Source organism: Gallus gallus, chromosome 2 (genome assembly GCF_016699485.2).
Source record: "Gallus gallus isolate bGalGal1 chromosome 2, bGalGal1.mat.broiler.GRCg7b, whole genome shotgun sequence".
Lineage (NCBI taxonomy): Eukaryota > Metazoa > Chordata > Aves > Galliformes > Phasianidae > Gallus > Gallus gallus.
The window spans coordinates 96,169,634-96,193,851 of NC_052533.1; the positions used below are offsets into that span (position 1 = coordinate 96,169,634).

A 24,218-nucleotide genomic window follows, 5' to 3' on the forward strand; every position below is an offset into this window, starting at 1 on the left:
TCCGGGGGGGGGTGAAGACGACACTGCGCACGCGCGCGGTAGGAACTCGGACTCGTTTTGCGGCAGAGACTACGAGTCCCAGAAGGCCGCGCGCGGGGGCGGGAGCGCCGCGCGCGCGCAGTGGGGCTCCGCCGTGCCTCAAGGTGATGGTGGGGACGGGCGGCGCTGCACGTTGCCCTGACGCGCGCGGGAGCGGGGGGGTGGGGGGGAGGAGGAGGTAGAGGGAGCGGCGGGCGCGCGCGGCAGTGGCTGTTGGTCAACTGCTGCCCGGCGAGTGCCCAGGGCCCCCGGTCCGCGAGGAGGAGCGTTGGCTCGGCGCAAGGTACTGATGGGCGGGGGGACCGGCCCTGGGAGCGGGAGGGAGCGATCCCGTGCGGCCGCTCGGATCGGGCCGTCGGCTGGAAGCCCTCAGCCCCGCGGCCGTCGGGCAGGTGTGCGCTGTGCTCCCGGCCCCGGTGTTGCAGTCGCAGTCGCAGGGGAGCGGGAGAACAGCTGCGGGCTGAAAGCCGGGGCTCCGGGCCGCCCGCTGCCCCGCACGCCCCGCGGCCGCTCTGCCTCGCGTGGAACATGTCGGCCGCCGCTGTGTGACACCGTTACGGAGCTGTGCTGCTGAGGGGCCTCGGGCGGGAGTCCTTCCAGGGAACCGCAGGTGGCAGTGCAAAGGTTGTGCAGAGCGTGCTGGGTGCTTCTTGGTGACTCGCTCGCAGCGTGTGGCAAATAAAGGCAAAAGACTGCTTTCCCCCACTGGGGAGTCTCAAAGTTGAAAAATCTACTTGGGCTCCTCTGAGCTGCATGAGGTAAAATGATGTTTCTGTGCTCCTCTTGGGCCGTCAGCCCTTCTTCTCATACTTCCTGTCTGGACTCGCTTTGGAAGTCTCAGAACGCGCAGGAGACAGTGGCTAACTGAACAAAACAGAACCCTTTTGGCAAAGTTGTATGCAGTTATGGTTCTCATTGGTAGTCTGCTTCTTAACAAAGAGTGTTTTCCAGAGACTCGGAGTATGAGGAGTCAGAAGGTTTTTTTGCTAAGACTGTTAGATCAGAGGAGTCATTTCTTACTTTTAAATCCAACGTACCTTTCTGTCAGGTATTACAGATTGTGTGTCTGACCTCACTTATATCTGTTCCTGAAGTGCCTTCTAAAGCTGGCCAGGAGGAGGAAGTGTGAATTTGGACAGCAGCGTATCAAATGCCCCAAAGTCCACATCAAAATGTATTTTAAGCAAACTTCAACTGACAGCAATCCTCACGTTACCTAAACCTAAAGAGTTTTTTACTGTTGCAAGCATAAACTTAAAAAGATTCCTTGAAGTTATGCTACTTTAGGGAGTGACAGGGAACAAGCTCTTAGTCTGGATCCTACCTTGATGCGTGTGCCCCTTGTTAACTTCATTTGCGGCTGCTTCTGGATAGGAAATGCTTGTGCAGAGGGTAATGTGTCCCCACCGTCTCTCTCCTCCTATGGAGCTTGACAGGTGTTTATCTCCTTTCACTGTTCAAGATCTGCTTGAGATGAAAGGGATATGACTGGCCTCTGTGGCAGCATTGTGGAATTGCAATCACTGTTCCCAGTGGGGAGAAAAAGAAATCATTGGATGCTTTTGGTGGGTGGATATCAGATGGCTTGCACATGGCAAAAAGTGAGTAGGCAGATTCAGACTCTGTTAAGAGTACGTACCGAATGCAAGTTAAAAAAAGGTTTGTCTAGTGTGACTTTCCATGCATCTGCTTCATAGGCTGTGGAGCCTGATAAGAAAAGATCTGGCCTAGTTTAAAAGGCTCCATGTAATTCTGCTGTTGTGGATGATCTCTTCTCCACGTAAACTGACCTAGTTCTGTGTGTCTGCTTCTAGACATCATTGAATCAATGAAGTCTGCTTTTGGAAGACAGGGAGTTCTCGGGTGTCCCATTATGTCAAATAACAGACCTCAGTTTGCATCTCAGCACGTTTCTGGATCTGTATGTCATTCTGATTTCCGTGTTGATCTTGGAGATAAGCAGACAGCTGGTGCAATGGCAAACACAGGAAAAGTAGTGATTTTAAAAATGTCTCTAAAGCTGGTGGTTGAATCTATAGCATTCCTTGCATTCAGTTAGTTTTGCAGATTGGGAGTAAGATCCAGTATAACTGATCCAGCATCAACTCCCAAGTTGATGTTGATATGGTATAAGCCCAGACTGTTGAAGCTGAATGTTTTTTGAGAATTAGAAACTGAAGTCAACCCAACATCAGCAATGTTTCCAGAGTAAGAATTGAATAAAACCATGAAGAGCTGAGGTCTGCCAAATATGACTGAAATCTTCCTGGACAGTAAGAATGCTTAAGAACTTGGTAGCATGTGGCAGTTTGTGTTGGTGAAATTACAGAAGAGAACACTTATATTCAGTGTTTTGCAGCACAAGAAGGAAGGCAGAAACCAGCCTCCATTGAACCACTCCGTTTCCTTAGGAAAGATTAATGCAAATGCAAAAGTAGCGTGAAAGTGATCTGACCACTTAAAGCCTTCAAGAATCATAGAATGTTATGAGTACAATAACAAATTCAGTTGCAAGGATTCTTTTTTTAATGACAAAATAACTTCCTACTCTTGCCACTACTTCGTTACTGTAAGGACAGGGAGAATAGTTTATTGTTTTCTTATGATCCAAGACTTAAAAATAAAGAAAAGAAGCTGCTGTAACCTAAGCAGTATTCTTTTTTTTTTTTTCTTGCTGACATAACCTTCACTTTCACTCAAGTCAAAGTATCTACTAGAAGTAATTTGTAGTCTTTTCACAACCTCTGAATCGTGGACTCTGATCATTGATCTAAAGTGCCTGAACTACACAGTTACCTACCAGAGTGTCAAGGTAAAATCCTTATGATCTGCTGAGATGATACCTTCCTAGATTCAGTTGATCTTGAAGGTACCAGCACAGGTGTATTGAGTCAGACATACTTTATTCTTACTAAGCCAAGGATATATGGCTTCAGATTGTCAGGAAAATTCCAGTTTAACTGTGTCTCAGTGTATCAGCATGGTGTATCTTATTGTGTCAGTCCTCCGGCCTCTTTTCTGTTGTTCTGTCCAGGACAGAATTAATTTCCCCATTAAGGCATTGGGTTTATATGGTAGGACAGTAACCTTGCTTGGTGTCTAGACTTTTCTGAAGCGCACGTGGTCATGATCTCAGTTCTCAAGGACGTGCATTTCCTTTGAGCCACTCAAATCCTTTTTGTATTAGTGGCCTTCATCATTTAGTTCTTCTTAACATCCTATTATCTTCAAAGTAGCTATACGATGTATGGTTCAACAACAACAACAACAAAAAAAGGCTTTATTTTTGTTAAATTTCCAGACATAACATTACTCTTTCTAAACAAAGATATCTGAATAGTAAAACTAGGTCTCATTCCGTTTGTACCCATCAGAAAAAAAAAAAGTATCAGTTAGATGGGCTGTAAACTGTAGTCCTAGGGATCTGTTATTTGATCATGTCCAAAAACTGACCTTGGCCATGTGCAGCAGTCATTATACAAACAAAACACAAAGTTGAGTTGTTGTGGCTGTGCATAGTGTTGTAGCAGGAGATCCTCTGCAGTTCTCCAGAAATTGAGCAGTGTATCCTTGCAAAACGGAATGAGGGAAGAGAATGAGGGTTATACTGTCAAATACTAATGAGCAAATTCCACAGGATAGAACACCTCTCCTATGAGGACAGGTTGAGAGAGTTGGGACTGTTCAGCCTGGAGAAGAGAAGGCTGTGAGGTGACCTGATAGCTGCCTTTCAGTATCTAAAGGGGAGCTACAGCGTAGAAGGGGACAATCTTTAGCAGGGTCTGTGGTGATAGAACAAGGGGAAATGGTTTCAAGCTCAAAGAGAGTAGATTTTGATTGGATAAAGAAAAAGCCTTTTACAGTGAGGATAGTGAGGCACTGGAACAGGTTGCCCAGCAATGTGGTGGATGCCCTGTCCCTGAAGACTTTCAAGGTGCAGCTGGATCAGGCCCTGGACAACCTGATCTAGCTGTGGTATCCTTGTTCATTGCAGGGCAGATGGACTAGATAGCCTTCAGAGGTCCCTTCCCACTCTAGGGATCTTATGATTCTAAGTTATAAAGCACAACAGATTTTCACATACATGGATTTTGTTCACTCTAAATACGGATGCATGAGTGGCTTTACAGCAGTTCTGTGAGTTTCTTCCAAAAGTGGCTGATGGAATTGAGTAGCATGTGAAGATGCTTACCTTTAACTGTGGTGACAGTGCTTAGCCCCAGCATGTAGCAGTCAGTTAGCTCTGCTGAGTTTGTGGTGCTCCAGGTTTCTAATGGATAAGACATGAAAAGTACTGGTCAACAGAGGAAGGCATGAAATTGGATAGTAACTTTAGTTTTTAGAATGATTTCCTAAGAAAGTGAAGTGAATGTGCTGGAATTAGGTAAGAAAGAACAGACTTGTAATACTAGCTAGCTTTGACAGTGTGGTTGCAATCAGAGAAAAAGTAGTTTTTTAGATGTTTTATGAAAGTAGATGTTTAGATGTTTTATGAAAGTAGAAGGAAGGTTTTACTTGATACGTTTGAAAAATAGCTGCAATTTAAATTCAGTCTTAGGAAACAGAAGAATATGCATGAGGGAGAATTGAATGCCCTAACTGCAGAAGGAGCCTCAGTTGAATTTCATTGTTTTTTGGGCACCAGCAAACAGCCTTGTGACACCACTGCATAGGAAGTCAGTTTTCCTCAGATCTGTGGCTCACGAATTCTTGCCCTCATTAAGAGGGAGAGAAATAGGATTGCATATCCTTGTTCTTTGTTTCTTGCCTCCAAGTGTTGCAGCATCCCCTAGAAGGACAAGAGCAAGTTACGTTCGGTTTAGGTACGGCATTTTCTGACTGGAAGATCTTTCAACTGTGTTTTCTTTGCTAAGCAACAATAGGCTGTATATTGCATCAGTAAAGAATTTGTGAATCCACTGAGCTCCACCCTGTTTTTCTAAGAACTACCCAGCACTTAGGGAGGTGTCTGATGGGTCACGTTCTACTGGTAGGCTCCGTGCATTGTCAGAATCCTGCCATGGCTTTGAGATGTCTTAAGCAGCTCTTGGTTGTGGAAATGAGGTAGTTTGGGTAGATGGCATTAAGGGCGAGGGAAAAGTTGCAATGCTATGAAGAGTCTGGCTGACTGAAAGACTCAGGTACCCAGAGGACCATCTGAATCCTGTTGTGGTGCCCTTTTGTAAATTGGATGGAACCCCATGCTAGAGGTTATCTTCTGAATATGCCCAATTTGCTACGTCAGTCTGCACCCAAGATTGTTATTATGGTCCTATAACTGAAGTCTTATCAGAGTTCCTGCTGGCGTGAAGTCTCTGCTCTGTTAGTGATGCTCTTTCAGATACTTGCTGATGTTGATACTGTGTTGGTTGCGTGGCTGGCAACATTATCAGTCATGTCCTGTAAGCAAACGTGCTGCCTAAATTGAGTAGTGGGCAAAGAAAGTTTATCAATTCAGCTATCCAAACCTTAACAAAAGTAATACCTTTTGTCATACGAACAGGTTGCATTTGTATGTGGAGACATGGGGAATAGCGTTTACTAAAAATTATGATGATGAATGTGGTTTTGAGCATGTGTGTGTTCTGTAAATGTTATGATCAGCCTCTTCACACATAATTTTTCAAGATTTTCTGATTGATACTACGCATATTTCCCCATATGGACAGCTTTGAATTCCCAACAGAGAATTCAACACTTAACTCTGAATATTTAGAAAAGATTTGCAGTGGAAGTGAATGTCTGCCAACAGTAATTCTGCTGAGAGATGATCATTCTGTGTGTATATATATATTTTTTTTTTATTTTATTTTTTTTGCTGGGAGAAAATGACAGCCCCTCAGTGTTTGAAAATGTGGAAAAAGTGCAGTTTGAAAGAATGAAAGCCTTGAACTTGATCCTTCCACTGTGGATTCTGTTCCTGTTGAAGTTGTTTGGTTGGCAGACAGAGGATTGGGTTTGGTTTAATGCAGATTTCGTTAGGTAACAATTTCGTTAGGGCTGGTACTGTTGGCTACGGTTGGGATAGGGAAAGAAGGGATAAGGGACGATGAGATGAGACCTGCGAAGACGTGAGGTGGCAAAAATGGCATTTATCGCAGCCAGAAAGGAAACAGTTTTGATTGCCTCAATGCAAAATGAGGGAGAAGGTTGTACAAAGTTGATGCTAAGATCCAAGTTTAAGCATATTCTTAATAAATGCCTTTTACAGTTAAAGGTAAGTGTATGAGTACCTACATGCTTTTGATATTGCCTGTTCAAAAAGGCTGAGCTTCATTTGACTTAGCAGCAGTTGTTCTAGTGGAGGTGTCAGTATCTGCAGTGTGTTTCCAGTTGCTCTATTACACCTTTCAAAATAAGACCAAATATTTGTTTGCAACTCCAAGAGCTGTTTAATTTAAAAATTATCTAAATTTTATGTCAATCAAGTCCTGAGTAATTGGGAAGATGATGAATGTGAAAATGAGCTTGACTACTGGAATCCAAATTAGGAATAGCAGGAGGTCTTGAGCAAGCTGCAGTTCAGTTCTGTCTTTTTTTCTTAGGGATTTCAAAGACATGCAAGAAACTGTTCTAAATGAAGCTTGCTTATGTGTGTTGTCTTTTGCAAAGCCTTTGAGTGACTTAGAAACTTAGAAATTCTCTAGCTGGGCAGACCTACCCACACCCACCCTACATGCTTGCATGTTGATGGGTCTTTAGTTGAACTCTCCTGAAAGAAAAACACCAGTGTTTTGAGACAGATGAATTAATCATATATCGAAAGATTCAGTGATGAAAGAGGCTGTTTGGGGTTGCTTGGGAAAGTTTCTGTATTATCCTGAAATAGAAAGGAGGGTAAAAACCTTTTTGTATTGGTATAAGAGATGTACTTCTGTAAAAAATCAGTAGAGGGCAGAGTGAAACTTTAGAATGAAGGAGCCCAGCATAGATGTTCAGCACTGCAAAGCCGAATGGAGTTCAGGGTTAAAATGTAGAATTATGCTAAACATTAAACAGTCTGGAGCAGAAAGCACTACTGACAGCTGAATATTCTTTTAGAAGATAAATAGAACATTCACGCTTTGGATATGTCCAATTGTGTGCAAATTTGAGGTCTCATGCCTTTCCATATACAGGAGAATAGGGATACTGCTGTCACATTGACTGGATGCAGATCAGCTGTTAAGATTTCTGTTTAGCATTCCAGGTCTATAATTCATCACACTCATTGCAGTAGGTTCTCCTGCTTTATTTAATGACTGAATCCAATGTTCAGAGTTCATAAAGCTCTTCAAGAACTTCTGTTCTACCTGAAGCAACTTTTGGTTGTGCTTGCCAATACTCAGAATATTGTAGTAGTAGAGATTGCCATGTTTATAGGGACACTCTGTCTGAGGGTTTATTCTACTTTCTTGGCCTCGCTTAGTTACCAAAAACAGTACTAAGTCTGCACTTACATCAGTATTGAACTGTAGGAATACAATAAATTTAAAAATCAGAGCACAGCATTTGCTAAGGGAACACAGAGAGGTCAGGCATGATGGAGGTGGAAGTGTGAACTGAGAAGGATTTCTGAAAACACGGTTTGTGTCCATTCCAAATTCTTCTGTGTGTACAACACACAGCCCTCCAAGTTTGCTTGATCCTTTTTTTCTTTTTTTTTTTCTCTAAAATTGATAGGAGTATAAATTAATTTTCTGATTTCATAGAACAGTATCTTGGGAGTGAAGAAAGCTCATAGATTTTCATTGGGAACTCTCCTGTGGTATAATTAATGTTCTGTTTTTAACCACTATCAGAACAAGTGCTTTAAATCCATCCATATTTACATATTGTGTCCAGAGTGTTTCTTGTAGAATGAGAAAATAAAGCAGTGCAGTCTATGTATACTGTACCATCAATTCCCTTGGATGTTTTCTGACCTCTTTTAGAAAAGATCTTAAGACTAAAGGTTTTGCTATCTTAAAGCTGCTGCCATTCTCACATTTTATTTTCTCTGGTAGCTCAAGACTTGTTCATTATGAAAGGATAACTGTTCTTAACAAAATGATCCTATTTAGAAGCTTCATCTGACATTATCTCTGGCCTGAATGCTCTTCCCAGAAGCAGATATCCACAGTGCCCTTTGCTGTATCTGTATTGTTCTGGCTTGTTGCTTGGGCATTCTCCTGAGATCCCTGTTGGGGTTTTGTTTGGTTTACTTAACGTTAGTACATATCCAAAGCCATCTCTGTGACATCCTGAATTTCTGCTATCCTCAGAAACAAAAGCAATTCTAATCTCTACATCCTAGTAATCACTGGAAGGCAAAGATTTCACAGTGCAAGTAGAGATGGGTTGCTCCTGCAGTACATCAGTTTTGTGCTGAAGCTGATCTAAATTACAAAGGTTAAAAAAAAAAAAAAATTGCCTAGGCAAAACCTCTGGGACTGTAATGAGGAGCTGAGCTACGCTCAAGAGGCCATGGGAGCCACCCTCCTTATGTCAGAGGGCTTGTTAATGACCTGTCATGAGACAGACTTCAGAAATGAAATGGATGTCCAAGAATCTCAACCAGGAGTGTGTCCTGCACAGCCAAGATGTCTTCAGCTCAGTTACTGCCAGCTGGAGATACCATTAAATAGCTAACAGAACATGACAACGCAGAAGAGACCTTATCCCAGGAGTGTTAATTTCATAGTTTGTCCTACCAGCATCTATTCGGTTACTGTCCACATGAGATTCTTAGAGCAGAGAACAGCTACATTTATTTTTAGATGTCTCTGTTTGTTTGTTCTTTTTATTCTTTTTTCTTGTTTCATATTTATGATAAAGCTAATGGAAAAACTAAGATGCTTAAAAATACCTTCCCTCTGCCTAGTTTTCATACAGTACTCCACCAGCTTTTCCACCTTGGTGTTAGAAGATCTTTGCTTCTCTCCTTTTCTGTGCCCTTGCAGCATCATGCAATAGCATGGAAAACAAATAATGGAATTCAATAAAATTAAGAAAGAACTTTTCAGAAGTCATCCAGTGCTGTTGTGGATAACGTTTGTGTTACTGTCCTTTATTGTACTTAGAGAATAAAATAATGCCTCAAATCCATAGGCTGACACTTTTTCCTTCCTGCTGCATGTGGAGTGTCCAGGACCCTGAGAGCTTCCTCTCACTAATCACATCTTAAAGGATAGATTGGTCTGCGTGCTTACTGTGTTTTGGAAGGATGAAACAACCACAGTTCCATACCTGGACATCTCTATTGTCCACTTCTTATTGTCTGTCCTGTTTAAGAGTTTCTTGCAGTGCTGAGCAAAGTAATTAAATACAGTTGAGCAGCTGTACCCATCAGCCCTTTAACAGTACTCATTAGTTAAAGTCAGTTTATAAGGTGTATGCAATGTCATTTTATTAATTTGCCTTTCCTACGTGCTGCTCTATCCACTGCAGATATAATGCTTTCCTCTTCTACACTCATAGTGCTACTGGACATTAGTGTCATCCTCAAGTTACACTTCAAAGGTCTCTTCTGTGGTCAGATATGTAAAAAAAAAAGCAAGTTCCCATAAAACAGTAGGATCTCTTGGAAATTTCCAACTTTGTTTTGAAATACCTTTTTTATTCTCTCAAATGTAAACCCTATTGTATCTAAACCTTTCCTTATGCATGAAGTATCTAACAAAAAGCTTTTAAAAGCAGAGAAGAAGAAAGTAAGATGGTTCTCAGAACATTAGCTGGATTATACTGTCATATGTGCCTACAAGGTTCAGGACCTCTCTAGGATCTACCCCAGAGAACTTCCCTTCGGTCATGCAAGTCTTGCATCCTGGAGAAAAACCCTGTAGTTGGTGAGCTGCAAGTCCATCTGAGGATAAAGGAACAACAAAAATGGCACAACAAATCTTAGCAGCAGTCCTTTTTCTTCCCCTGCTTTCAGCCAGCAGTGACATATATATGGCTATTGTTGAGTTTCAAGATGTCACACGCTTAATTCCATCAGCAAAGTTCCTGTAACTTATTTACCAATCACAATGAGCCACTGACTTAGTGTTGAACACACTGTGGTGACCCCCATTGCTTCCTCCTACTGAGGGGAATTTAAACTTTCTTTTTTTAAGTCCTTGAACTTGGAATGAAACACTAATTCCCAGCTCAGGAACTTGCAAATTATGCGGGATGAAAACAACCTACCATTGGGCTGTCGGTGTCCAAAACTGAAACCACGCTGTAAGCGAAGTGTCAGACTGACCAGAGATCTGATGAGCATCTGTTGGCTTTTCCTTGTATTTCTCTAAATACATCTTTTTTTCCTACTTTGGCAGAGTTGTCAGTATGTTCAAGACACGTATTTGAAAGGAGGGAACTAGTGGAAGAGCAGCAACTTTTGAAGATAAAAATCTTATCCTTTTTGTTGCATATTTGAAAAGCAATAAAGGATATGTATGAGTTCATTTTCTTTAAACCTTGGTTTGTATTATGAATTATTTATCATTTTCAACAACCTAGATGATTTAACTATGAAAAAACCTGATTAAAATATACGTAAAGGCTATAGTAGGTGAAGGAGATGCAAAGATGACAGTGAAGTTTAAATTAAACTGGAATGGTTTCTAGTTTGCATCAAGATTTATTAAGGTAGTTACGAATCTAAAAACATTGGGGAGATTCGCGTGTTGTAGTATAACTGACTTAGCTGGCATTAGTTATATAAAATCAATTGGAGCCATTTTTCTTTGGTGGGAAGGAAAGTTAGTTGTTCAGTAGTTGGCTGTTACTATGCATACCAAACAAAATTCCTGTCTTGTTTTATGCAGAACCTCACAGTGGTTCTTTTGAACTTTCAAGAGAAACTAATAAATCATAAGGCTAAGAGGATGATCTGCAGTTTTTAAATGCTCTTTGAATTGTAATATTGGAGATTACAGGGGTTTTTTTGTTCCTTACTATGATTTTTTTTTCTCTCAGTTCAATAGCATAATTAATTTTAATTATGTTGTGTGTGGTATCTCTTTAAGAACATTCCACCATCACCAAAGCACTTTGGTAAGGTCTTACTTCATCTGTCCAGGTTGGAAGTATCACCTGTACTATCAGTTACTCCTAAAAGTGAAGTTTCAATGCTAACTTTTCAACAGCTGTGCCATATTGTACAGATAAAGCTGTAGTGATCACTAAACGTCTTAAAAATGGTTTCAGACAGCAGAATGAGCATTTTAGCTGTGAGGGGCACAAAGGGGATGTTTTATTTCAGAAGTGAAGAGGTGAAATCTAACAAGATTTGCTTAATTCTAGGAACTAGCAGTTTCTGTGAAGGAAGATAGGAAAACCTTCTGAAGCAGAGGAATAGAAAAAAATCAAACTTTAAAATTAAGTGATACTGGAGCAATTGCAGATCAGTTAATTGAGATGGAATTTGTTTGCAATTTCCCTATTGTTTCTTCTCTACAGAAACCTTGGCCCCATTTCATCAAGATGCAAAGGAGTGTATTACATACTGCTTCTCAGCTGGCCCATGGGATGTGTTTGTTGTTTCCTCGCACTGGTGCCTTTCGTGGCTTAAAAGGACCATCGGTGTCATCTAATGTTGGATGCAAAGTGATTTTGGCACTGGACCCTACTAAACGATGTCTTCATGCAGGTGCAGCACTCTTTGCCTCAAAGAGCAGTGCTGTTTCATCACAGCCAGCAGACACTCCTAGGAAAGTACCAGAAGAGAGAGAACCTTTGACTTCAGCCACTGAAGTACCCAAGCAGAGCCCTGTAGAGTCAGATGCTTCAGATCCTGATCCGTTACAAGACAAATCAATTAGTCTCGTTCAGAGATTCAAGAAAACTTTTAAACAGTATGGAAAAGTCATGATTCCTGTTCATCTTGTGACTTCCACTGTGTGGTTTGGATCCTTCTACTATGCAGCCATGAAGTAAGTTAATATTTTGTTGCAGTATGCAGTGCTGCTGTTTAATTGACCTGGACTTTTACAGGTGAAAGGACATAAGTTATTAATCTGTGTTTAAAAAAGTCTCTGTACGTGATAGAGAAATGAGGCCACATTTTTACCTGAAGCATAAGATTAATAATGAAAGTATGTAGGGCTCATGAGCTTGTTGTGTACTTAATGTTATCATGCAGTGACTGCTGTATGTATATGTATGTGTATATATGGCGTGCATATGTTGTACTTGGAAATGTAGCATTTGCAAGAATGTAGCTCTCCCCCAAATATGCATGGATATAAACAATATTGAAATGATTAATAACCTTTCACCACATATAAATAGAGGTTTGGAATCCCGCTTGAGTTGTTAGATAAAGTCTTTATAGACCTGTTCTTTACCTTTGGATTCGAAGGATATTTCACTGCTTCCATCTCCCTTCATCCCCAGTCTTCTCCTATTACTGGATTTTTAAATCTTTTACCTCACTCTGAGCTCCTCACAAAATATACATTTTTCCCTTTGTATTTCTGCTTCCTGTCTTTCCCTCTCACTACTGAAAAAGATTACTCCTGTAGCACAGACTTTTAATTGGAAAATGAAGTATTTATGTGGCCAGAAAGAAAAACCTTACATATTTCTAATTGAAATTTCTTTAGTGTGGGACAGGTAACCTTTTGGAAAATGGCACTTATTACAAAGAACTACATCAGCTAGCAACTATGAGTTCAGATAAAAGAGCGCTGTCTGTGTGGAGATGGTTTGCTAAATATAAGTAAATGTTTATCTCTGGATTGCTAGTGTTGCATATTTAGTAATAGAACATCTGAAACAATGACATTTTGTGGTGGCAAGGATGGGGCTTTGACAACAGAATGCCCTACCACACAAGTGTTTGTTTTAGTTACTCTAACCAGCTGGCATCATCGCCCTTTCTAGGAGCTATAGATCCAAATGTCATTCTAAATTTAGCTCATGTTGAAAGAATAAAGGTCTAGAGCTATTAAAAATATTTTGCTTTGGATGAATCCAAGTTGATACTCACATCCAGGCTTTTCAAGTTTGTTTTCTTGAAGTTCTTAGGTTAGCTGCTAAAATGCATATTTAGCAGATGAAAGCAATTGAGATATTTAACTAGAAAATAAACTCTGATTTGTCGTGCTACAGGAGCAGCACTCTCTTGAAGTGAAAAAATAACTTTCAGAATGACTGCTCACGGTACATGACTAAACCACTCATGGTTTATTTAACAACATTGATTAACACTATCTTTTAGGTCTTAATAGATCTCAGTTTTCTTCTCTGGAATTAGGCCTTTGGTTTGTTGATTCTAGTAACTGTTAGAAAATTCTTGCCTGGCGCTGTTCTTGATCCTGCTGCTAAAGTGATCACATGCACAGCAAAACACTTGAAATGGAAATAGTAGATAGAAATTGACAATGATGCTAATAATACAACATTTCTAAATTTGTGGAAGTGAGGTATCAGATCTAGAACATCATGTAGCTTTCTATTGCAACGTGAAGGAGGACTGCCTTTTTTTTTTTCTCCTGTTCTTCAGTGCTGATATAATTTCTCCGATTTTCAGATAGAAAGAAATTATAGTAAGAGCTCATTCCACCCATCCTGCCACCTTGTATTAACCAGATAGAACAGATGAGCACAAAAGCCCTGCAGTCTTGTGCGTATAACATTTGCATCCTTTTGCCACGTTCCATTTGTTTCACTTAAAAGTGAAGGGAAGAGGATGAAATCTGGATCCTCTGCTTGTGAACATGCTGCAGATTAGTCTGAAATTTCAAAAGGGGAAAAGAAATATTTTGGGCTGAATGGAGCTTGTGCAACTGGAACCTGAGCAGCTGCCTTAGAACCCACTGTATCTAAGCACCTCCAAACGTAGTAAGTTGGGATACAGGTTAGGTTTGCAGCTGCTCAGCTCAGAAGGGGTAATGTAAATGGGCTGCCTCCTGTGGAATGCTTGGGGGGGGGGGGGGGAACAACACGAAAAAGCACACATTAATTTACCAACACATACAAAAACATAACTGCATTGTTTGTATGAAAACATCTTGCTATCAAATAACAAAAGATTGTGTGATTGAGTTTAAGAATGGAAATGATGCTTTAAATCACTGTTCAGGTTTCACATGCCATCCGATTCATTTTCCATTATTTTTTCTCTTTGGTAGAGGAGTGAATGTTGTTCCATTCCTAGAGTTGATTGGCTTACCAGACAGCATAGTAGACATCCTGAAAAATTCCCAGAGTGGAAATGCACTGACTGCATATGCATTGTACAAAGTAAGTATTTTTATGGTTTGTAAACAAGCTCGATATCTTGCCTAGTTAAATAAATAGTGTTTATTTGTTTAAATCAGGAAAAATTAGTGCTGTTTTCTCTCTTTGATAGTTAGACGTATTTCAGCATTCATTACTGTAATAAGAGTAGTCACATGCAAGTTAGTACAGGCTCTGTGTTCGTTTAAGGAGTCTGTCTGTATTTCTAAAATAACTTTCTTGCTGCAGGATGATTGTCTTCTCTCAGAGATTTAATTACAATTAAGCTGGTCCTCTGTATCCCTGAAATAATTAACAGGGATAAAGAAGTAAATTTCAAATGCTTTATGATTTTCCAGATGAGCATAGGTGAATTTTTTTATTTTATTTTATTTTTTTTTTAATCCTGGAGGGTGAATTGGTTTGTCTTCCTCCATTGCTGTCAAGTACTTTCACTGTCCACTTGAATCAATTACTTAGATTTAGGTTTTGGTCTTGTTTAATTGTTGCATGTGCTAAGTCTGTGTTTAGGGAGCCAGAAATATGTCAGACAATGCAAAAACAAAGTAATGTATTCGCTTCGAATGCCACTCATCAGTTTTCTTTCCGGACGTGAAGAGCTGCTTATCTATCCTTTTAAGGCCCCCACCACCCCCAACTAAATGCGACAGCACTACTCTTACCAATTAATTCCTGTACCTGAAAGATCAATAAAGAAATGCGGTTAAATACAAAGATTTTATTATAGATGTGAGATTTGGCAGACATGAAAGCACTAGAATAAATTGCAAAGGGAAGACGATGCATCAATCTTTGAAGTCCTGAAAGGACAAGTTTGTTTAAACTTTCTAGGATAACAAACTTGGTCATTGTGTGTTGGGTTAGCTGACTTCTTAAGGTCTCTCCTAGCTTTGGCTTTCTATAAGCAGGTCCTAATTTTAGACTTAAGTTAGATACCTATATACTCTTGTGGATTTTAGAATTCAAAGCATACCCTGTTAGTATTTCTTCTTTGTTTATATAGCTCGGTGCTCATGTGCTGCCTGTTCTGAACTGCATTGTGAGGCAGTTAATGCTCCTTCTACAAACTGCACAGGGAAGTTTTTTAAAATGCAACTCTGATGCCTGTACTGGTTTGTCAAAAGGATACTTAAGTAGGAAGCATGCATTTCTGCAGCATGTACTGCAAATTGTTTTATTTCTTAACAGAAGATATTTTTAGTAGCTGACACTGGCCAATGTACATCGTTAATATTAAAAATACATTCTGCTTGATAATACTGTCCTGTTTTATTTCTTTAAGATTGCAACTCCTGCCAGATATACTGTGACTCTGGGAGGAACATCCATCACTGTTAAATATCTGCGTAAGAACGGCTACATGTCCACACCACCACCAGTAAAGGAATATCTACAAGACAGGATGGAGGAAACAAAGGATAAAATTACAGAGAAAATGGAAGAAACAAAGGATAAAATCACGGAAAAAATGGAGGAAACAAAGGATAAAATCACGGAGAAGATACAAGAAACCAAAGATAAAGTTTCGTTTAAAAAAATAAAGGACTAAGAGATGCTTAATTTTTGGAGATCCCTTACTTAGCACTTTAACCTTTTTTGAGGCAGGAGATACAAAGTGCACTTCTGAGCTTTCTTGGATTTTTTGGTTTTGGTTGGTTTTTTTTTGTCTGCAGACTACAGTGTCACTGTGGATATAAAATTACGTATATTCTTGAAGGCTGAAGTTTCCTGGGAGAGATAAATTGTGACAAAATTACAATTGACAGAAGCAAAAAGAAGTTTCAGATGAGAAGTTCATATCCAGTGGTAATAGTGTTAACAGTTACTTGTCAAACTGCCACCTCCCCCACCCCCCGTTTTTGTTTTTGTTTTTTTGTCTAAAAGAAGATTTCACATTAAAGCCATTACTTTACTCCTCCATCTTAGTGCACAGCCATTATTCCATCAGACTGAATCTTCTGATAAACGAGAATGAAGATGTCTCTACTGGGGAAGAAAACTTATTTTGTATTTCCAGGTATGTGTGAACTCAGACCTCCTTAATCGTGATCATCTCTCACTTGGAGACAGACCATTGTCACTGATACTGCACATGAAGAAAAGAATGGATTAGTTATTCAGTGTGAATGAATTCATAATAGCTACGTGGACTTCAGCTGATCTATGATAGTTTACAGGTTGGGACTGCTACAAACCTTTCTTGGAAAGTGCATCTTTTCAGAAATCTCAACTGCAAACTATAGGAAGATGAGTTAATCACAACAGCCATACTGTCAACTATACTGTCTTTTTCTAAAGTTGATTTTCAGTAGAAAGTTATTAAAATGAATCAATAATTGTATATTAAAAATTAGGACTTTTTTATGTTGAAGTTTACAAAACTGTTCTATTATTTCATGGTAGCCCTATAGCAACAACAACAACAACAAAAATATCCAGAAGAGAAGTTTACTCAAATAATAGGTATACTAATGGAACTTTTTAAAATACATGCAAAGTTAGAGTTAAATCCCAAAGTTTCTCTTCCTATCCAAGAATCCCTCGGATATCTGCAGAACAGTTTAGCTTTGCTGAGACAGTGATCACAGTCTAGCAGAATTTCACTCTAGATTTTCTCACATCGAGCAAATACTTGTTTGTATCTGAAATGCTGAAAGGACTAAAGTTGAAACTGCTCTGTTTGACTAGACTGGCAAGCTTCTCTCTTAGTTCTACTCAAATTTTAGGCTGAACTGAGTGGATTTTTTTCCTGTTTCTGTAACAGACCTCACTTCTAGTAAATCTCTGCATGCATATTTTGCTTAACAAAGGTGTTGGTTTTTTTGTGGGTTTGTTGTGTGGTTTTTTTTTTGGCAAGGAGATAGATAAGTAAAGCAGCAGAGTTGGACCCTAAGCATTGTAACCAAGATAAAATAACTGATAAAGTATCATTTCTGCCCCACTCTTTTTCAGTGAAGTCACCAAGAACCTGTCCACATTTAAGTGCATTGAACTTCATTAACTCAATTGTGCAGGACTGATTGCATACTTCTTTGCCTCTGTCCATGTGTCAAAATAGTAACTGCAATCTATTGCCTACCTCACAGGGCTGTTGTGAGGAGTAATCATTGTATATTCAGTGTCCTGAAGATGTAAAGTGCCACATTTCTGACAAATACTATTAAAAAGTAATTCTCTCTAACTGCAAGCTATTGAGAATGTTGAGGTGAGCACTACTTTAGAATTGGAGTTGAGATACTTTTCCTCCTCCTCTTTTAGTGTACTTTTCCTTACTGTCCTTGAACATGTTTTTCTGACTTAGCCTGTGAAAATGAAAAACCAGGGGGGAATAAAAGGCAGCATTGCACTGTGCATGGCGTGGTCTGGGGCTGGAGGCTGGGACATCTAGATGTGGCTCTTGTGATTCAGCTCTTCCCTGCACCAGGCAGGAGCTGCACAGGGGCACTATGCTGCCCACAGTTGGCACACGTGTAATGGCAAAGTCCCTCAATGTGAAGCAGCGTCAGAAGGTGCATTTGGTAGCACAGAAGGAAGAGATGCAGGTGCTGGGGCTTGGGAAAGAGAAGGGTTTTGTGACTCATCCCCTGGAAGGGAGAGGTGTTGTCCTTGCCTCTTTTCTAGAACAATCAAAGATCTTATGGGACCAGGGTGAAGGCTTCCATACAGGCAGCGGTGCAACTGCTGCTTTAGTGACTTACTCAATTTCTGCCTTCTTTCTCCCTCATATGCAGCAGCACTGTAGAGCATTACACTGACTTTGCTGCTGATAAGCATGAATGTGATGGTTTTGGGTGGTTGCTGGAGGAGGAGTTGGAAGTGAAGTTGTATCTTTCAAGCAGGATCCAAAGCAGCAAACAAAGAGGACCTGGATCTGATGTTAAAGCCTGAGATAAGGTGGGAGCCAGAGTTAGATCCAGAGTGGTGCCAGAGCCAAAGTGGCAGCCCAAAAAGCAGCCAGAGCAGAACTAGTGGCCCATGGTGGGACTGAAGGCATTGCCCAAGTAAGGGCTCAAGGCAAGTTCAACCCAAAATCATAGCCTGAGATGTTTCCAGAACTGAAATAGGAACCTGAGCAAGAGCTAGGGGTGAACTCATATCCCAAACGCACATGAGCAGTATCAGAGGCCTGTGTAGGATTTGTAGGATTCAGGGAAGTCATAGCTCATGATGGAGTCAGACCTGAAGTTTTGAGCCAAGCACGAGCCAAAGCCAAGGCCAAAGATGGGGTAAAGCCAAAGCCACTGCCCAAGATGAAACAGCAGCTGAAGCCACAGCCCCCACTAGTGGGCCAGGGCTGAAGTCAGAACTGGAAATGAAGCCACAGTATGGGGCCAAAGTCACAAGCTGCACAAAGTTGCACAGTGAGCTGGTTGCTGAAGTAGCAACCCAGTGTCAGGCTAGACCTGAAAGATGTAGGTCCAAGATAGCGGCTGGAGCTTAAATCATGACCTACAACTGGGATGGGGCTGAAGTTACAGACGAGATGGGGTCAGATCTGAAGTCTTGCACCGAGATAGCTAGTGCTGAAATCACAATCTGGTTCTAGGTCAGTGACAAAGTAGAGGTCCAAGCAGAGGCTGGAGCCAATGTCCTGGTCCAAGTAGAGGCCAGAACTAAAATCATGGCTCAGGAAGGAGATGGTATCAAAGTAATAGACAGAAGAGAGAACAGAGTTTAAAAAATCCTTCCCCAAGAAGGGGTCAGAACTGAAGTTATAGACTGATAGGCTAGACACAAAGCTGCAGTCATGCATCAAGGGGCTGGAGCAAAATTTGCAGCCCAACATCAGAGCAAAGATGCAGATAGAGATGGGTGCCAGAGCCAAAGTCATAGCCATGTATGGGGCTGGATTGGAAGAAGCAGCCAAAATATGGGCCACAGATGCAGTAGCCTCCTGGGCAGAAGTCGCAGCAGAGGTGAAGCAGCTGCCTAAGATGGGACTGGAGGCACAGTAACAGCCCAGATGGGTCAAAGCCAAAGACAGAAGGACCCAATCCAGGCAGGAGTTCAAGCTGTGCCCCAAGCAATGTTAGAAGGCGATGTCACAGCTGAAGAGGGGACTGGAGCCAAATTAAGCAAGCAAGACCAGAATGGGGCAGGTCCTGAAGGCACAGTCCATGAGGCTGGAGTAGAAGAAATCAAGGAAGATCAAGCAAGGGCCAGAATAGACATGAGAGTCCCTACAGAGGGTGAAGCCAAAGTCGCAATCCAATATAGAGGTAAAGCCAAAGTCACAGCCTAAATGGTAACCCAGTATTGGGCTGGAGTAAAAGTCATGGCTTGGGATGAGGAAGAGCCAAAGTCACTGCTAAGACAGGGGCCAAGGCTGCATTAGCCTTCTGAGCAGGGTAAACTTTATGGCCTGATAGCTGACTGAAGCCAAAGTAGTGGACCAAAATAGCACCAGAGTTGAATTTACAGCCCTAGATGGAGCTGAAGCCAAAATCATAATCTAAGACAGGGCTGAACCTGAAACTAAGACAGCACTGAAGTGAAAGCCAAGCAAACCTGGAGCATAAGTCATGGCCCACAGCTGTGCCAGAGTCACAGACCAAAATGAGGATGGAGTCACAGCTGTAGCCCATGATGGGGCTGTAGCTGACATGGCAGCTGAAAGTAGAGCTTGCTGCAAAGTTATGACCCAAGGAGGGAATTAAGCTAAAGAAGCGGTCCAAGATTGGGCTGAAGTAAAATTCGCAGCCCCAGATGGGGTGAGAGAAAAAGTCACAGCCCAAATAGAGGCTGGAACTAGAAGAGGAGCTGACACCCACAGACCACTTGGGATGGGATATCCCATCAGCAGGGATCAAGCACACCCATATCCCAGTCCTGGGCTGAGCTGTGAGTCAGACCCAGGAGAACTCACCAGACAGTCCTCATGGGTACCTTCTGGCTTCTCATGGATCCTTCTGGCTTTTCTGGCCATGAATATGTGGGTCCCTACCCTTCAACCACAGCATACAGGCTAGATGGGGAAGCACCTGTGCCACAGCCACTGACAACTTCTCCAATGGCCTGAGAATCCTAAAATCATAAGATATGCTGAGTTGGAAGGGACCTGTAAGGATCATCAAGTCCAACCCCTGGCTCCATACAGACCACTCAAAACTCAAACCTAGTGTCCAAATGCTACATGAACTCAGGCAGCTTGGGGCCGTGCCCACTGCCCTGGGCAGCCCGTTCCATGCCCACTGCCCTCTAGTGCAGCACCTTTCCCTAACCCCCAGTTGCCCCTCCCCTGACACAGCTCCATGCCGTTCCCTCGGGCCCTGTCGCTGTCACACAGAGCAGAGCTCAGCGCTGCCCCTCCGCTCCCTGTGAGGAGCTGCAGCCGCCATCAGGCCTCCCCTCAGCTCCTCTGCTCTGCGCTGAGCAAACCCAGGGACCTCAGCCACTCCTCATACATCTTGACTTCTAGGCCCCTAGCCATGTCTGTAGCCCTCTGTAAAACTAATAGTTACATGCCCTTCTTATCTTATGGAACTCAAACTACATGCAGTGCTTGAGGTGAGGCCGCGCAGCACAGAGCAGAGTGGGACAGCCCTCTGGGATTGTTCATTCTGGAGGACGTTCAGTGGAGACCTTATCCCTCTCTACAACGACCTGAAGAGGGAGGTTGTGGTGAGGTGGAGTCAGCCTCTTCTCCTGCGTAATTACTGTTAGGATTAGAGGGAATGGCCTCAAAAATGGCAGGTTCGGGTTGCATATTAAACAATTTCTTCTCCAAAAGAGTGGTAAGGCACCGGAACGGGCTGCCCAGGGAGGTGGTGGAGTCACTGTTCCTGGAAGTGTTCAAGAAGAGAGACATGTTTTAGTGGAGGAATGTTAGTGGATGGTGGGTGGTTAGACTGTGTGATCTTGGAGGTCTTGGTGAGTCTGTAATCCTCTGAATCCCTTCAACTTGTCTGGTGGCAGTGCTGGGCCTGATGCAACCCAGGGTGGTACAGTTGGCCCTTGGAGCTGCCAGAGCACACTGCAGACTCATTCACCTTGCCATCAACCAGAACACACAGGACCCAGCGGGGCTCTAGTCATTGGAGAAAATATTTTAGAGATTTCCCCTCCCTTGCCTTGGAGGGCAGAGCTGGAGCTGCTGGAGGGGCACTCAGTGGCAGCAGAGAAAGCCCCCAGCCCCTGGCAGCCCACTGCAGCCCAGCAGGGCACCTGCCACGTCATCTCCTGGGTCACTGCTGTCCTCATGTGACCATCCTCGTCAAAATGCATTTCTGATTGTGTTCCCCTTGGGTGTCGGCTTGGAGCACTGAGCTGCATTTGTCCTTATTCATCACTTACCGTCAGCAACAATAATAATTAGAGAGCTGTAATTATCCCCTGGCAATTATCTGACTATTTTGATGAAGATGATCTTCTAAGTAGAAAGAATACATCTTGATTTCATAAGGCCACAGGGCAACATGTAGCATTAAGTTTGGGTTTGAGTTTAAGCAATTGATTGAACAACTACAGAGGAGGGAACACAGGGGAGGATACACAGGCTTGTTTGGTAGTTAAAAAAAAAAAAAGGAAGAAGGAAGGGGAGGGGAGGGGAGGGGAGGGGAGGGGAGGGGAGGGAAGGGAAGGGAAGGGAAGGGAAGGGAAGGGAAGGGAAGGGAAGGGAAGGGAAGGGAAGGGAAGGGAAGGGAAGGGAAGGGAAGGGAAGGGAAGGGAAGGGAAGGGAAGGGAAGGGAAGGGAAGGGAAGGGAAGGGAAGGGAAGGGAAGGGAAGGGAAGGGACAAAATAAAACCAAACTAAATACAACTGGGTAAACTTTCATAAAGAAATGAAGGAGGGGAAGGTTCAGGTTGGGTATTAGGAACACTTTCTGCTCAGAAGGCATGGTGAAGTAATGGCACAGGCTGCCCAGGGAGGTGGTATAGTCGCCGTCTCTGGAGGTGTTCAAGGAATGTGTGGATGTGGCACCGAGGGACATGGTTAGTGGACAGTATTGGTAGAAAGTGGATAGTTGACCAGATGATTTTGGAGGTCTTTTCCAACCCTAATGAATATATGATTGTATGAAATATGCTGCTTTGGCTGGCCAAGTGGCCTACCTTTGTGTAACTGGGGGCAATGGTGATTGTGCGAGCATCCATCCCTAAAGGTGAAGACCTGAATCTTTGCATTTCCATAAAGAGCAGACCTATATGGGAAAATAGATGTTCCCACAGTCCCCCATGTCCCAGTCAGGAGTAACTTACAAGCTGTGTGGCAATTGCTATGAGAAGAGTTTTAGCCCAGATCGGCTCTTCACTTCTTCAGTGTTATGGTCAGATGGTGATTTTAGTGTGCTCAGTACCATTTTCCTGATGGAGTATAATTTTAATTGAAATGAAAGCGTCTATTTCCCCTAGCATATGGCTAGAGCTAGTGTGCATGTTTTCTTACCTACAAGCATAGTATTGGTAGAACACACAGCATAATTTAAAAAGGTGAGAGGGCTTGCACTGAGCGGCTGATGCAATCACTCAGCCATACGGCTTCCAACATGCACCGGTGCACCTCTCACTGAGAAGCTGCAGCATCTGATGCTGCACCACTGACCCTCTAAAACACACGCAGCTGGACTGCAAAGCCAAAGGGGGCCAAAGTGGCCAGAAAAGCGGTTCTGCAGCGGCCAGCCGAGCCCTACCTGTCAGGATTCTCCAGAGAGAAAGACACCAGCTCACCGTCTTTTTTGGAGAGCTGTCAAGTTTGCAGCTGGAAGCAAACTGTAAAGTACTTACTTACAATCCTAACCCAATTGTAGGAAAATAAACAGCTCCTGTACATTTAGCTGTTGCCATAAGCCCTGCTGAAAGGGTATGCAAACGTTAATGCTTTCGATTTGGCTTATATGGCTTCTTCAAGTAAAGCCAACTAGGGCAAGCTTGGCTCAGCATATGAAAGACTCAGAGACTGGTAATATAATTACACGTGTATGCATATGCAGGGGGACATGCGATAAGCTGTAACATTCCCAAGGCTTTGAGGACAAAACTAGTTGGTTTTTTTTGTTTTTTTTTTCCTCTGAGAGTTTCTTGCTGTCTAGGGTTAAATGTAGGTCAAGCTGTCTGAGCCACGTCTGTGGCACACAGAGTGGGATTAAATCGGAATTTTCCACTCAACTCCACTGTCAATCACTGTAATGTCTGCAAATGTTAACTTAATCTGGAGTGATCTGGTATTGGCATTGAAGGGAGCTTCTTGGGCTCAAGGGTGACATTTTGGCCTCCGTGGAAAAATTGCCTTCTCTCTCCGGGCAAAGGGTGACTGTGTTCCAATGGCTTTTTTAAAACCCTGAAACTGCCAGCGAAACCCAGAGAGATGATAGCTCTGTACAAGGCAGAAGTACACAAATGGCAGAAGGAGCAGGGAGACAACACCTGTCTGCAGGAGGGACCACGAGCGGTGGAGGTGGGGAGATGGCTCTGCACTGAGCGCTGCCATGTCCTTCTCCATGCATCTTCAAAGCAGTGCTAGCACCTCTGTGCGAAGCGCTCTGTAGTAGAAGCCATTACTGAGTACAGAGTATTTTGCAGTAAGGACCTGCTGCTCTGCATGTGTTACAAAGGACAGTGGGCATTCAGCATGCCCCGCTCCACGTGCAGTCCATAAATCCGCCAGCATCCAGCACGTTGCCTTCAGCTCAGCGTGCGTCCAGCACTGCTGCGCATCCCAGAGTCCTTCCAACTTAATTAACATCTAAGGGTGATTTGTAGCACCCAAGGTAAGCAGAAGCAGGCCGTTAACCAGCACTAAGTACAGCAGGTGATTTCTCAAACACTGAGGAATATTCTGAGAGTAATTAATGTTGTGAACTGCACGGGATACTGAGAAACATAACTTGTCGCTTTTACCACATGGAAAAGAATGGGCTACCTCAGCTCTAACCTCCGCTCTTAGGAGTAATCATTTCACACTCGGTCTGGAGAGGAAAAAAAAGTAGAAAACAAGCCAAAAAAGAAAAAAATCCTGCAGGTTTTTATTCTTACCCAGTGCTGGAGTTGTGT

At 42.5% G+C, this 24,218-nt stretch overlaps 1 protein-coding gene and 1 long non-coding RNA gene across 5 annotated transcripts; one reads left to right on the top strand and one right to left on the bottom strand.

The window, feature by feature from the left end:
- The first annotated feature begins 109 nt into the window (after nucleotides 1–109).
- FAM210A (family with sequence similarity 210 member A) lies at nucleotides 110–17,410 on the top strand. 4 transcript variants are annotated; one of them, NM_001031014.2, is made up of 4 exons: nucleotides 110–143; nucleotides 11,446–11,918; nucleotides 14,121–14,232; nucleotides 15,512–17,410. In NM_001031014.2, exons 2-4 carry the CDS (start codon nucleotides 11,470–11,472, stop codon nucleotides 15,776–15,778), a joined length of 828 nt encoding a protein of 275 aa, NP_001026185.2. In that variant the 5' UTR covers nucleotides 110–143; nucleotides 11,446–11,469; the 3' UTR covers nucleotides 15,779–17,410. The 4 variants fall into 4 exon arrangements, with proteins under 4 accessions (NP_001026185.2, XP_015137950.2, XP_015137949.2 ...); XM_015282464.4 differs by lacking the exon at nucleotides 110–143 and adding an exon at nucleotides 203–797; XM_015282463.4 differs by lacking the exon at nucleotides 110–143 and adding an exon at nucleotides 203–322.
- LOC121109926 lies at nucleotides 3,286–4,457 on the bottom strand. Its single transcript, XR_005858046.2, has 2 exons — nucleotides 4,232–4,457; nucleotides 3,286–3,608 (listed from the first exon to the last, which is right to left on the bottom strand). It is a non-coding gene; the product is annotated as an uncharacterized LOC121109926 (long non-coding RNA).
- Nucleotides 17,411–24,218: the final 6,808 nt, after the last annotated feature.